Source organism: Taudactylus pleione, unplaced genomic scaffold (genome assembly GCF_031769625.1).
Source record: "Taudactylus pleione unplaced genomic scaffold, aTauple2 ptg000043l, whole genome shotgun sequence".
NCBI classification, from domain to species: Eukaryota; Metazoa; Chordata; class Amphibia; order Anura; family Myobatrachidae; genus Taudactylus; species Taudactylus pleione.
In genome coordinates this window covers 8855680-8870013 of record NW_028284445.1, presented here as the reverse complement: position 1 = coordinate 8870013, position 14334 = coordinate 8855680, and the positions used below count along the sequence as shown (strand labels likewise).

Genomic DNA, 14334 nt, shown 5'->3' with positions numbered 1-14334 from the left:
CAACATACATGAAAGGGAGCTCACGTGTTTACCATCCCCTCCGTTACTTACAATGAAGATGTTTGACAGTCACATGAACCTTTCCTATAAAATATATACAGAAGCTGGCACCTAGTCCCCAAGAGAATATCCGCTGCATAGTCATGGGCAGAGCGATTCATTCTACAGAGTTGAGCCAGTGTTTCGGGACACGATTCTTTTAGACTGTGCAGACTACTGAGCATTGGCAAGCAGGGGCGGCAGCGACTCCAAGTGAGTCTCTGCCCCCCACACTACTGCCGATTCATCCGTACTGACTCTGCCAAGTCAGCACACTCACCCTGGGACCCAGCGCTAGCGGCACAACTCTAAGGGGTCTATTTACTAAGCAGTGCTAGGAGATAGAGTGAAAGGAGATAAGGTGCCAGCCAATCAGCACTTAACTGCCATCTCACAGGCTGTTTGAAAAATGACAGTTGGGAGCTGATTGGCTGGTACCTTATCACTTTTCACTCTGTCTCCTAACACTGCTTAGTAAATAGACCCCTAAATGAGTTGCTGACAGCTCCGCCCCCTGCAGCCATGCACTGCTGACTTCAGAGTCAGTGAAGGCACCCGCGGCATGGGCGCACTGGCAGGATCACATCAATGATGACTCTCCCGAGTCCTTGAGCTGGCGCACACTATAGTAATGACACACTACACTGACACTCTGTAACCTCTGCCTCCTGGCTCCCTCTGACTGTGTGAGAAGGAGGCTAGAGACGTGGGCGTCTAAATGATTCAAGTCATTGAGACTAGACACTCCTTCACTAGCCATCTCTACTGCTGCATCCTGGCCTCAGCTCCTGACACATGCTGGAGAGTTGCAGGCAAGACCGTTTTGCAGGCACACCTTGTGCGCATGTTCCGTAGACAGGTAAGCGTATGGACAGGAGATTCAGAGTCATACGCATCTCAGCCACATATTAATTTTATGCTGAGTAGGCATAACCGGGGGGCAACAGGACGTCCGTAGATAGGCTGAGTGTACCGAGAGTGTGTAGGCACAACAGTGAGGTACGCAGAATTAAGCATACGCAAGGATCCATCCGAATTCAGACAGATGTGTTATACCTACACCTGGTGCAAGTACTGGCTTGTGATAATAGCGATGGCTATTTATACAGGCGCATGGATTGGGGCAGCGCATTTATTTCCGGAGACACAATGCAAATGCAATTCCGTCTGACCTACAAGTCAATACTAGTGTGAACATATATGGCCTGATTCAGAGCTGGACGCTGTACCAATGTTCGCGTAGTTGAGCGATTCGTTACTGCGCATGCACGGAAAGATCGGAAAACCCCTACGGTGAATGCACCACCAAGTGTACGGCTCACCACTCCCATAACACGTCCCCGAGACGGTCTAAAGTAAACGCAAAAAAGTCAGTCTCAGGGGCGTGTTATGGAAGTGTAGGAGGCGTCAGTGAAAGCAGCTGCATTATCAGACCCAGAGCAGAGGCCATGCTCAGTGTGTCTGGCATAGGCTGGTACAAGTGTCAATGGTGAACGAGCCGGTGTGCAGATGGTGGAGTATTTGGAGCTGCCAGTGGAGTTGCACCACCCAAATGTGGGCGTCTCAGGGTTGGCACATTCCAGTGCACGCTAGAACACTAGGGGCAGGCTGACATCAGTATCTGCATACCATCACTCCTGCGACTCCGCAAAACGTCACAGTGGCATTAGCGCCAACCTCTGAAACAGGGCTATAGGCTTCTTTATTTATACATGGTGGTGCTCCCCAGTAACGTCTATATTCTGGTCCAAAATAAATACACTCATTGAGAATATAAACAAACACCCAATTGAATCCGTTATTTTGATTCTGAAGAAACTGCTGGGCACCTAATCTGATATTTATTATTAATGGAGCTAAAAGACCACTAACCACTGATCTATAACTTGATGGGATACCTCACATGTCCCCTTAAGGATACCATTACAAAATACCTTCACATTTGGGAACCTTGGTATTTCTACCAAGACATCATTGTCAGGTCTCAACTACGGATAACCGGGCTGGCGCTAGCATTAGGCTGCTGTCTACGGCAGCACGACCGCAGGTGGCGGCACTGACTCTGCCAGCACAATAAAAAAAATAAAAATTTTACTTAACACTGGGGGCGGCCACGGTGTGCATAAGCCGTCATCCCCATGCTTATGAGCTGTTGTCTGGCCGAGACTGCAGACATATCAAAGTCTGACATGTCGGGTGCAGCACAGCTTGCCACAGCAATACCAGTCGGCTTTTTGTCCCTTCTCCTTCCCTCAGAGGCTCCGTCCATTCCAGCTCCTCTGCCCATCTCTAACATACAGAGCACAAGGGACTTGATAAGAGTGTGTGTAATATATATATATGTATATACACACACACGCATATACATATACACACACACTCTTATCAAGTCCAATGTGCTCTGTGTATATAATTATATATATATATATATATATATATATATATATATATATACACACACACACACATACATACATACATACACACACGTACACACATATACTTGCACACTATACGCTCAGGGCCGTATCAAGGTAAGGGGGCCATGTGCAATCTGGGGGGCCCCCTCCTCTCTAGCCAGCAGCACATTAATGAGCACTTGTAGACCCTGGTGCTGTGCCAGAGTCCACTGCGCATGAGTGGGTTTCTGGGAAAATGGCGTGATGGAAAATTGCTTGCAAAATGGCCACGGCACCATTTTCCTGGTGATTGGTGCAGCACTGCAATGTGGGACTCCAGAGAAGTACATATGGCAGAACATAGGTGCCGGGTGTACGATGTGGGGCGATTGTGTATACTTTATGTGAATATATATGTGGGGTGAGACAGCCCTCAAATATTCCAAGTATAAGGAGTGGTGCAGGGTCCAGACGGTTACATCTGTATAAGTATATTTACCCCATCCATCTGGCTAAAGTACAGACCAGCACTCATATTCAGCATTAAGAGATGTTTTATTGAAGGAAAAAAAAATTAATCAGTATATCACAGCAGGTGCCTGTTTTTCCTTCAATAAAACACTTCATGCTGAATGTGAGAGCTGGTCTGTACTTTATACAGATGGCTGGGAAATGTGTGTAATTTTACACACACACACACTTATGGGGACGGATCCCCTGTTAAGTGAGGTATTATTAGTAAAATTAAGCATTTTCTCCTTTGTTTCAAAGAAAAAATAAAAATAAATAAATAGGAAATTAAACTTTAATTTTCATTGAACTGCATCTGGTAGCACCAGACCAGGCTTCCAGTGTGTGACCCAAGGATTTAGTAAGTCTCTTTTTACTGCTTCCTGCCACTTTGTTCTAACATTTAGTCCCTCCCCCTCCAGACTACAATCTAGAAATCTTGCAGCAGCAGTGGAGTCTGGACAGCATTCTGCATCAGACATCCGTGCTTTTTCAAAAGCCACTTGTGAGGGTATTAGAGGGAGGAGGGGTGGTAAGCTAAAAATTTGCCTAGGGCACCATGACACCTTGCACAGGCCCTGACTGATATACTATATGTAGTACCTGTACAAACGCTAGTCCTAACCAATCATCTGCACCTCACATCCTTTTGGTTAATCTTGATGCATTAGGATTACATTTATTTTTCTGTTCATGGTTTCATTTTATACCATAACAAATATATACTGAATTTCTGCCAATGTTTTACTTGTCATTTACCCCTGTATATTGCTATCTCAAGCTCATACAAAAATAAAGAGAATTTAAAAAATTAAAATTAAAATGTACATTTATTTTAAAACTTAAGAATTTTTCTTCCTTCAAATAGTATAATACATGTATGTTATCCCCCATTAACAAGTCAGTAAAACAAATAGAATACCAAGTAACGGGAGAGGGTTTTATGAGGCCAAGTTCCACAATTAATATGAACTAAATTCAGTGGCTCAATTTGTGGGGAGAAAAATAAAATAAATCCTTTACAGAAAGGTTAAAACTGTTTCCTGAAACAAAACAATAGAAATAAAAACTACTTATTGATAAAAAAGAAATTTCTAGTACTAAAACAGACGATGAAAGGGGAAACTTACCCTGAGAGCCTTCTGAAATATATATATATATATATATATATATATATATATATATATTTTTTTATCTGGTGCAAAAAAAAAAAAAACAAAAAAAAACAGTATTGCACCAAGATTAATATTTTTTTTTGAATAAAAAAAAGGTTTTGCAGACGAAAGGGGACTTTTTTGTGTGTGTAAAATTATTGCACTGCTGTACACTTGAACACTGAATATGGAGAGTTCCACGTAATTTAATTGCTAGTGCAATTAGCAGCATCGTTATCTGCTATGGAATGATGTGCTGTGGTGTGAACAGTCTACAGTGGCTCCCCACCTCGGCCTGGGCTCTGGAGGGGGACGATTAGGGCGCACATGACGGGGTTCCACTGAGTTCATGATAACCGATACAGTCATATCATACTCGTAGCGTTCCAGCATTTGGGAAATCTTCTCACGGGGCACTCTGTGTGTGTTTCTCCTGAAAAAGACAAACCAGGAATATTTACTGTTTACTTCAATATTATGAATTAAAAAGAGCCTCAACATTATATATTCTATGAGATGGAACTACTCCCTACTGCTAGGTGACACGCACCCATCTATATAACAACATTTGTATTCTAGAAGTAAAACTAAGTGGACTTTGCCAGGAAATCCCAAAGGATGCTCATATAACATGCTGAAGAAAAACAGAACAAAATACATAGGCTACACATACTGTGTATCTACATGTAGTTAATAAGTCGAATTAGCTGGTATAATTATACGAAAACATGGGAGATACACAGGGCCTTACTTTTCCAATTCATAAGGGTCCAGTTTCCACCATGTATCCGGTTCCAAGATTTCCACATCATAACCTCTGTCTATGGACTAGAAAAGGACATCTCCATAAGAAAGTGAGAATGCACTAAACCTGCAACTCTACATTTGTTTAACAGATCTGACATCCATACAACTGTACACAGTCATTCAAATACTGATTTGTTAGAGGACAGGGTTAGAAACAGGCCTATGTTATTGACCTATTTTATCCTCCCTTCGAAGTACAGTGGTTCACTGTTTTGTAAGGTGCATTTAACTAGACTCAGAGTGCCTTAGTACAGAGACGGAGCAACTTGTAACAAACTGGATCATAGGGATGGTCAAAGCAGCACTGATCTTGTGTGACACAATGACCGGTCCATATGATTGTGCAAGCGATTACTTGACTGTATGTGATGTAAGGACAGGGGTGTGATACCTGCACTGTCAGTGTGGCAGTATAGTCATACATAAAACATAATAGCAACGTTAGAATCTGCTGCTGATACCGGCCAGTTTCCCACTGGCATAGCATAACACACGCCTGTCATATAAAATATGAGCCATTCTCAGACCAATACACTTGTAATAGGAACAATTTATATACAGTATAGAGTTATTAACATCTTCTGAAATCTTACCATTTGTACATAGGGCTTCATTTCCCAGCCCTGGCTATTAGTGTTGTCTATAATAATAGGTGACCTGTCATCATCCATTGCTCTTTTGGCTGTGATACACATAAAAGCAAATGTTACTTCAGATGTTAGGAAACAAAAATTATCGTAAAATGTAACTAAAATACATTTGTCATTTTCGTATAAAAAAACACTGTATAAGGCTGTTGGCTGTGTTCACGTCAAAAGGTAAATCATTCATTTTTAAACATTTTTTTTTCCCCCATCCTTTTTTTTTTTCTAGTTAGAGGGAGAGATCATTTTCTTTATGACTCTCACATCTGATTAATCTGTTCCCTTACCCTGATGGGCACATAATTCCAAAGACATATTGAGCTGCCAGCAAAAGTAATGGGTGGGACACGGACATATCCACAGAACTAAAGAATACACAATTTCCTCTACACACAGCAAGAGTACATGGGAGACACAGGACTATTTCACGGCAATACTTCCAAGGGAAATTCATAACAGATCAAAAAACATGGGAAAAAAAACAACAAAACAGCTACAAAAAGGAATAGAAGTGATACACATAGAACCATGTCATACAAGACCTTGTGCCCATGGCAGTATATCATTTGTGTAAACTTCCCCAAATCTATCTATCTATAGTCACCTTAAAGACTGCTCAAACTGACAGTATTTGAGTAAAAAAAAAAAATATATATATATATATATATATATATCACACACACACACAGTACATTAGCGTTTAAAGAGTAAGACCAAAATGTATATAAAAAAAAAAAAATTATGAAGGTGTCTTTCACTAATTGCTACACTTCATTCATAAAAGTATTCAAATATACATGCTATTACAATTAACCATGATTATACACCTATATAAAGGTAACAGTTGTGTATAAAGCCAAAGAAAATACCTTTACTGCAGAAATTTTATCTGGTTCCCAATATATACGGAAATTGACCCAATGGGGTGAACTCAGAGGTGCTTGTAATACCCATTTTCCACCAAAAACCCGGGTCTGACCTGGGTTTTCAGACATGGTTCCAACCCAGGTCAGACCCCATTTACACTGTACCTTTGGTCCGGGTTATTCCTGGGTCAGTCCCGTTCACACTGAACTCTGGTCTACCCTGCGAAACTTGTGAGGACATAAAAAGTGTGAGGTGACTGCTCCACAGCCACCAATCAGTTCATTTGAGGCATGACCCGAGACAGATAACCTGGGCCGCATCATTTACACGGCACCATAACTCAGGTCCTTCCCAGGTCCAACCATGGTAGCTACCTGGGTTGGATTCCCAAGTCACTTGACCCAGGTTATTTTTCAGGGACCCTTTTCCACTGAGTCGCTACCTGGGAAGACCCAGCAATTAAGGTTTAGAAGAGGAGAGAAAAAAAAAAAAAAAAAAAGACTCCTATCGGGGCACACTCCTGTGCTGTATTGATGGCTACAAAATTAGTATAGGAGAAATAGGACAAACTGATTACATCTAAGTGAGATCATGATCATATATGAAATTTACATTAATGTCTCAATTAGCAGACAGACCACCATATATTTACAAATTTAATATATCTGAAAATAGATGTATTGATGTTGATATTAAAACTAAAGTTTATTAAATTCTTAAAATGAAACAGACACTCGAAATCAACTTATTATACAAAGACAGCATAGACAAATAAGAACATTAATAGTGTATGATACACTATATCTATTAACAGTGATCCACTATATCCAGGTTTATTTGACAGTACTGGAAGTATAGTTATAAATATTTGCTAATGATATACACAATTGAAATCGACAATTCATCGAAATGCCACCCTAAATAGTACACATGCGATACTTCACTAATCACAGAAACCATGCATATGGTGCTGGGGGTATAGTTATAAATATATGCACAATTGAAATAGATAATTCATCAAAGTACCACCCTACCTAGTACACATATTAAGATGCAATATTCCAATGATCACAGGAAACATACATATGGTATGTCTAGTGAAAGTAGTCCCTCAATAATCCACCGGAACCAGTGAAAAAATAATACATAAGATGAGCCCACCACAGCCTTCTAATGTGATATTAGTTAATAAAGGTGTAATGTACTGTTATCTAGGGTAGGATATTCTAAGGTTGAGTGGATCCACCTGTATATTTAGATATACAAATAACATATAAATATAAAAAACATGTATCACAATTGACATACAAATACAAAACTAAAGGCGAAATAATAAACAAATACATACAACATGCAAAAGGTATAATGATACCACAATATTAAAATGCTGAACACCACGGATACCACCTATATATATAATATGGAGGTTATTAGAGGCGTCCCTCTATTCCGATCTGGGAGAGTACATATGGTACTAAATATTTTCCTGATATAGATACAGGTATAGAGTGGTGTGCTTATATGCCCAGGATCTGCTGTTGCCTGTCTTAGATATTAGAGGACAGGGAATGAGAGTCCCAGGAACTGGCACCAGAAATTAGAAAGCTGCTTTCTAATTTCTGGTGCCAGTTCCTGGTGGTATCCGTGGTGTTCAGCACCATATGCATGGTTTCTGTGATTAGTGAAGTATCGCATGTGTACTATTTAGGGTGGCATTTCGATGAATTGTCGATTTCAATTGTGTATATCATTAGCAAATATTTATAACTATACTTCCAGTACTGTCAAATAAACCTGGATATAGTGGATCACTGTTAATAGATATAGTGTATCATACACTATTAATGTTCTTATTTGTCTATGCTGTCTTTGTATAATAAGTTGATTTCGAGTGTCTGTTTCATTTTAAGAATTTAATAAACTTTAGTTTTAATATCAACATCAATACATCTATTTTCCGATATATTAAATGGGTAAATATATGGTGGTCTGTCTGCTAATTGAGACATTAATGTAAATTTCACATATGATCATGATCTCACTTAGATGTAATCAGTTTGTCCTATTTCTCCTATACTAATTTTGTAGCCATCAATACAGCACAGGAGTGTGCCCCGATAGGAGTCTCTTCTTTTTTTTTTTCTCTCCTCTTCTAAACCTTGATAATATTTACTCCTGGGATGCACCTCCAGTTTTTGAAATATACCTAGATTCGTGTATCCAATAAATCTATAATTAGATCGTTAGAATGAACTGTTTTCCTGTGCAATCAATCTTCTTCCCCTTTTCCTGTATGACAAGACCCAGCAATTACCTGGGTGGAAAATGGGCCCTCGTCCATTTTCTGGTGAAAGTAAGCCGTCATTACTACCGTGCACATCTTCACCAGCCTTATATCTGGTGCAAGAGAACCGTCCGAAATCAGACGGATCACTGGGTACACTAAACTCTTCATAGCCCGCAATTCCGCCTACACGCCCTCAGAACACTATGAACACTGTGTGAACACTTCATTGCTGCCAGTTACACCCGTTCAGCTGTGACCGAGGTGCACATGGCTCGGAATTGCTTGCACTCTCTCATAGCTGTGTATGCTCGGACACAGAGAGTGCTAAAAATCACAGGATCCATCCGCAAACTGGAGTCATGTGCAAGTCTGAAAAATCCCCCCTGTGCTTTTGTAACTGGGCTATTCTAACCCATTACAGGCCTCTAATGCCCTTAGTTGGTTCTCCGATAAAATTTCTCCGTATACTGTCTGGAACACATTCTGCCAGGGAAAGTTGCTTCCTAGCCATTTAAAATAAAAGCTGCTTTGTTCTTTTAAATAAACGAGTTCTCTTCTCTAATGACATCTAATGGAGGCCCCAAAATGTTATTTCTTGCTGGCAATCAAAAGCACCGGATTCTAAAGCACCAGATTTAAACTTGCGATCTGATCGAGCGGGTTCGGGCTCTGCAATTGAGTGATGCACAATCAGTTCCCATTGGAGGAAAAGTGAGCGAATGAGGGGAGTGGTTACTAGTTAATCATGGCGGGAGTTAATGCCAGGTTCATGAGGGAGAATTAATACTAATGCAGAAAAAAAAAAAAAAAGGTGAAAATCAGGGTGACGGAGTGAAATCGGGGCAGAGTAAGGATAATAAAAGGGACAAGATGAGGTGTGTAATGGAGTTTAGGTTACAGGTAACCAGGGTTTCCCCATAAAAAGAATGTACAGCAATATAAGGGTGTGGGGAGAAATTAGGGTTAGGGTGTACATGAATTTCAGTATAATTACCAACCTAAAAGTGAAAATATAACTGATAAATACACTACTATACAGTACACAGATTTTTTTTTATCTATTTACTGTCAACTAATTCCAGTTATGCGGTTTGTCTGTATTTGCCCAATTACTGTATGTCTGCTGGTTGCCTGTATAATAGCAACACACTTAACATACCTCTGTCTTGATTCCAGTTATGTGCACCCCCGAGCAGTTTAACATCATATGTATATCCAGTTTCCTGGCAAAAGTAATCATCAGTGCTGAAGACAATCCCACCAGGAGACTGACCAAGCAGAGTGCTGTGGAATTAGAGAAAGAAATAAACAATCACAACTTATTTTTAACAAAATACAATAAATTTTGTCCCTAAATTAACATTGTTAAAATCCAAGAGTAAATAGCAGACAGGGGCTAATACAAATTATACTACAACAAAATACAAATCATGTCTTTAATTCGTCAAAATGTTGTTTTTTCTTTGGCCACTATATTGTACGGTTAATTTATCACACTTTCCCCACCTGCAGCCTCAGTATGTGGGCATAAGACAGCTGATCCGGTACTTAAGCTTGGTACACACAATACCAATCGGTGACCCAGCAACGGTGCAATGCAATATAATGATACATCGCAGGCGCTGTACACACTGCACAATCCAGTGTGCGCCGGCTCAATGTGTCGTAACATGCTGCATTTTGCAGAACAGCAGATAGGACAACGCGATGAACGACCCTAGTCAACGATGGATAGTCCGTACACACTATACAATATGTACGATATATCGTTCTGATCTGTGTCTAAACAATGTATCATATAGTGTACCCAGCTTTAGGCTGGGTATCAATACACAGGACGTGATAGAAAACTTACAGCATAATATAATTACTACAGAAAGAATCGTTACATCTACGCACAATGAAAAGGACCAGTGACGTGAATCAGAAAGAAATGTATTAAATAGTGATTAAATCGCTATAAGGAAACTCAACCATGTTTTCCTTTAAAGCAGATCACAGAAGATTCTACTATTGAGTCTCAGTTACAGGAGAGAACAAGTACCAACAATCCCTGTGTTTACTGCACATAATTGCCACCATACCCTAAGTGAGCTGCATTCTATTCTGTGCACATACAACGGGTTCATAGACTCAAACTTACTACTCAGAAATAAAAGTTATTTGACTGCCCTACTTGGGACATAAGGCATAGATAGTTCCCTGACGTGGCTTCATTCATAAAGATTTGGTTAATTATTTTAACAGACTGCGTAAGTGAGAATCAACCACAACAAATGTGTTTTGTAGACCACTAGAATTATTAGTGCAGATATTGGTAAAATTTTTTTTTTTTTTACTTCTGTAGCACTTTCTGGAAGTTTGTCCAATGTGTCAAAAACTTGATAATGTGCTTCCTGTTACCTGAAGTATAGTAGAAATCACTGGGACCCCGGCATAAGGCAAGTGCGGTATTCAGAAGCCTTTTCAAGTAAGCAATTCGGCTCATGGTAAAGCAACAAATGTATTAACCATTGAAAATGACCTCTGATAAGTTTTTATAAATTCCCCAAAATAATAATACAAAAGAAAGACAGTGATGCCCGTAACAACCAGATTAAGTTATCTTTGAAAAATGATAAAAGCAAACATATGATCAGTTTATATGCACAAGAGCAACTGTTTTTTAACCCTATGAACCAGACTTCAGAAGTGTTGCCAAATGCCAATGTCCAACTAGCAATATCCTCATACTAACCGTGCCAGTGTGCTCTTCCCCGAGCCAGGGAGGCCTCTCAGAAGCACAAGCTTTCTTTGAGAATTCCTACATGATGAAGGCTCTCTGAATTTGTGAGGATATTGTTCATGAGATGCATTACTATCATGGTGTAATGGCAGTTCCCCAAAATGTCTATATTTCCGTTCACAAATGTCTTCACGCTGATGGTCTTGTTGGGTCCTTTCACCTATGCTTGGTGGAGACGGTTTTATGTAACTCATCCCCTGAGAGGTGGCCCTACTCTCGGGAGGTAGATTCGAACTGTGCCAAGGAGGGCGGTTATTATTTACAGCATGGTATTTATCGGTTGGATTATGTAGAGGGGGCTGTAGATTATTTTGCCTTGGAAAAGTCAATGGATAGTTGTATCGTGGAGGAGGTGGACCATAAGGTACAATAAATGAGGGTGGTGGGAGGCCTTCAAATCCTGGCGGTGGCATTGAATGGTTTACAAAATAATTATCCCTTGTATTAAATGGAGTTTGCCTATCAAAAGAAACCTGACTAAAAGGAGGTAGAGCAGGACATTTAACTGGTGAAGTTGATGCTCCTTTAGGGTGACAATTGAGAGGCACCAAGGTAGGGGATTTGTAGGGGACATGACTAAAGGCCTGCAAGGTTGGTGCTGGTCTTTGATTAGAACCGGTTGGGAGGGTGACTGGTGCTTTGCTATTGGAGGGTGTGAAAGGTTGCCAATTATCCACAACCGTGTGATTGACGTTATTAACTTGGTCGTCAGTCTCGGAATCAAGTTCATTTAGTTCTTTGTAAAACTGACGCAGCTCATAATCTATTCCATCCTCACCTTTGGATTTAGTCACAGTTTTCCCCAACTCCACAGTGGTGATCTTAAAGGCAGGAGACGCAGACTTTGGAATATTCTTGGCGTCATGCTCAGAGCTTACTGGAGGACGGGTTTGAAAGAGTGGTCCTATAAAAGCAGAGCTGGTTTCTGAAAATGATGCATCACTGCTATTTTTGCATTTGTCTGAAACCGCAAATTCAAATGGACGCTGGTTGATATTATTGTAGTCTTTCCCATCACAAGGTGCTTGATGGGACTGATTTCTAAATGATTTCGCACTGTATTCCACAGCAGAATCATTTCTTGAATCTCTAGTGACTCTGGGTCCTTGACTTTTACTGTAGTTGGAGTGATAGAATCTGTCCTCAGAAACCATCGACAAACTCCATTCCTGTGGCTGCGTCTCACGGTCTTCGTGCAGGTCAGTATCTCTCCTTGCCCTTGAAGTGGAATATTCAGGTCTGGACTTTTTCACACGAGGTTCAATGGACGAATCATACACATAATGTGAGAAGTTCTTTTCAACATGAGGCATCTAGATTGAAAAATAAAAATACACAACCATAATAAAATTGGAAATAAAACCCATCTGAGCAGTAAGAATAAGGATAGCGATATACAGCCAAAGATGTATTGTTCTGTTTGGATGGTTTAAGTGGAGCAACAAGCATATTTCTAGGGAAAACATTGTTTAACTTTGCATTATACCTGGAAATTAGGGTCGATAGGCATCGGTATTTCGACGCCTATCATAAATCCCTAGCCAGCATTCTGCGGCCGCCAGTCACAATAACTGCATCCCGGCAAGTATACAGGTGCAGGAAAGAGGAAGGCTGACGGGGGTGACCCGGCATATACATGATCCGATACACAAGTATATCAAAATTTAGTGTAAAGACAATTGGGAACACTTAAGCTTGGTACACACCATACAATAGTGTGACGCAGTGACGCATTGTAATGATATATCACGCACGCTGTACACACTGCACAGTCCAGCGTACAACAGCATGATGTATCGTTACATGCCGCATGTAACTACACCGCGTCATTCATCTGACCTACACAACAGCAGATGGGACAATGAACACCGGTTCGGCAGTAAACAGTATACAATGTGTATGATATAGTGTACATTGGATCCTATAGTATGTACCCAGCTTTACACTTCAGATGAATAATCTCAGTAGCAGTATAAAGGCACAATATAAATTAGGCTATCCAGGTGCCCACCTAGGGCCCAACAGTCCCAAGGAGGTACCCAAATTACTAAAACCTGATTTTATGGGTGTCTTATTCAATTCTCAGCAGGGTGTAGTTCGGATTTGCACATCCCCAAGAATTGTGGTAACTTAACAGCGCTCCTCTATGTGGTGAATGGGGAAACAGACAATGTCGGTGTCCGCAATTAAAATTGCATTCCCCCTTAAATGTGTTTTGTTTTTGTTATTATTTACAAAGGGAGAGGGGAGGGAGCCTGTGGCCCCATGAGGTCAGGTCCTGACTACAGCAGCCACACAGGTGCGTTACTGGATATGGTGAAAGCACACAGAGAGGCCTGGGTGACATGAGGACAGGCACATGCCTACATTAGTACATTACCTCCGGTGCGCTGTCCAGAGAGAAGCCCCTGACCGGCCGCAACATCCATAGAGAAACCAACACAGGGCCCAAACCGCATTACCCAACAGCCAACTGGCCTCGTGACGTCACATGTAACTGCCGGGCATGCCGGGAGATGTAGTCCGGGCGTCAAATGTAACCGCCGGGCATGCCGGGAGATGTCGTCTGGGCGTCAGATCATGTATTTGCCGGGCATGCCGGGAGATGTAGTCCGAGCGGTGACTGCCAGCCAGACTGCAGGCCGCAGTGGATCCTGACTTGCTAAAGTTACATGTACATTACCCAGCATGCTGCACTGCACGGCGTTTGCCATTATTGTATATGCATAGCTCCTCGCTGTGTGCTGCCTGCCACCTGTGACTCGAGTAGGGTTGTGTCACCTTTGTTCTGGCAAAATGGTTAGAGATAGATTCCCTTCAGTAAATGTACCCTGACGTCATC

General features: G+C 41.0%; 1 protein-coding gene across 2 annotated transcripts in view; it reads right to left on the bottom strand.

Moving 5' to 3' along the window:
- The window catches only part of LOC148537844 (NEDD4-binding protein 2-like 2), a 51951-nt gene extending 37897 nt beyond the window's left edge, over positions 1-14054 (bottom strand). The window contains exons 1-6 of one of the 2 annotated variants that reach the window (XM_088460237.1): positions 13873-14054; positions 11445-12805; positions 9867-9991; positions 5503-5591; positions 4854-4930; positions 4392-4535 (exon numbers count right to left, since the gene is read on the bottom strand). In XM_088460237.1, the coding sequence (XP_088316363.1) occupies positions 4392-4535; positions 4854-4930; positions 5503-5591; positions 9867-9991; positions 11445-12805; positions 13873-13917 (1841 nt within the window). In that variant the 5' untranslated portion in view covers positions 13918-14054. Of the gene's footprint in view, positions 1-3785; positions 4536-4853; positions 4931-5502; positions 5592-9866; positions 9992-11444; positions 12806-13872 lie in introns of those variants that run through there. The other variant, XM_088460238.1, reaches the window with a different exon arrangement.
- Positions 14055-14334: the final 280 nt, after the last annotated feature.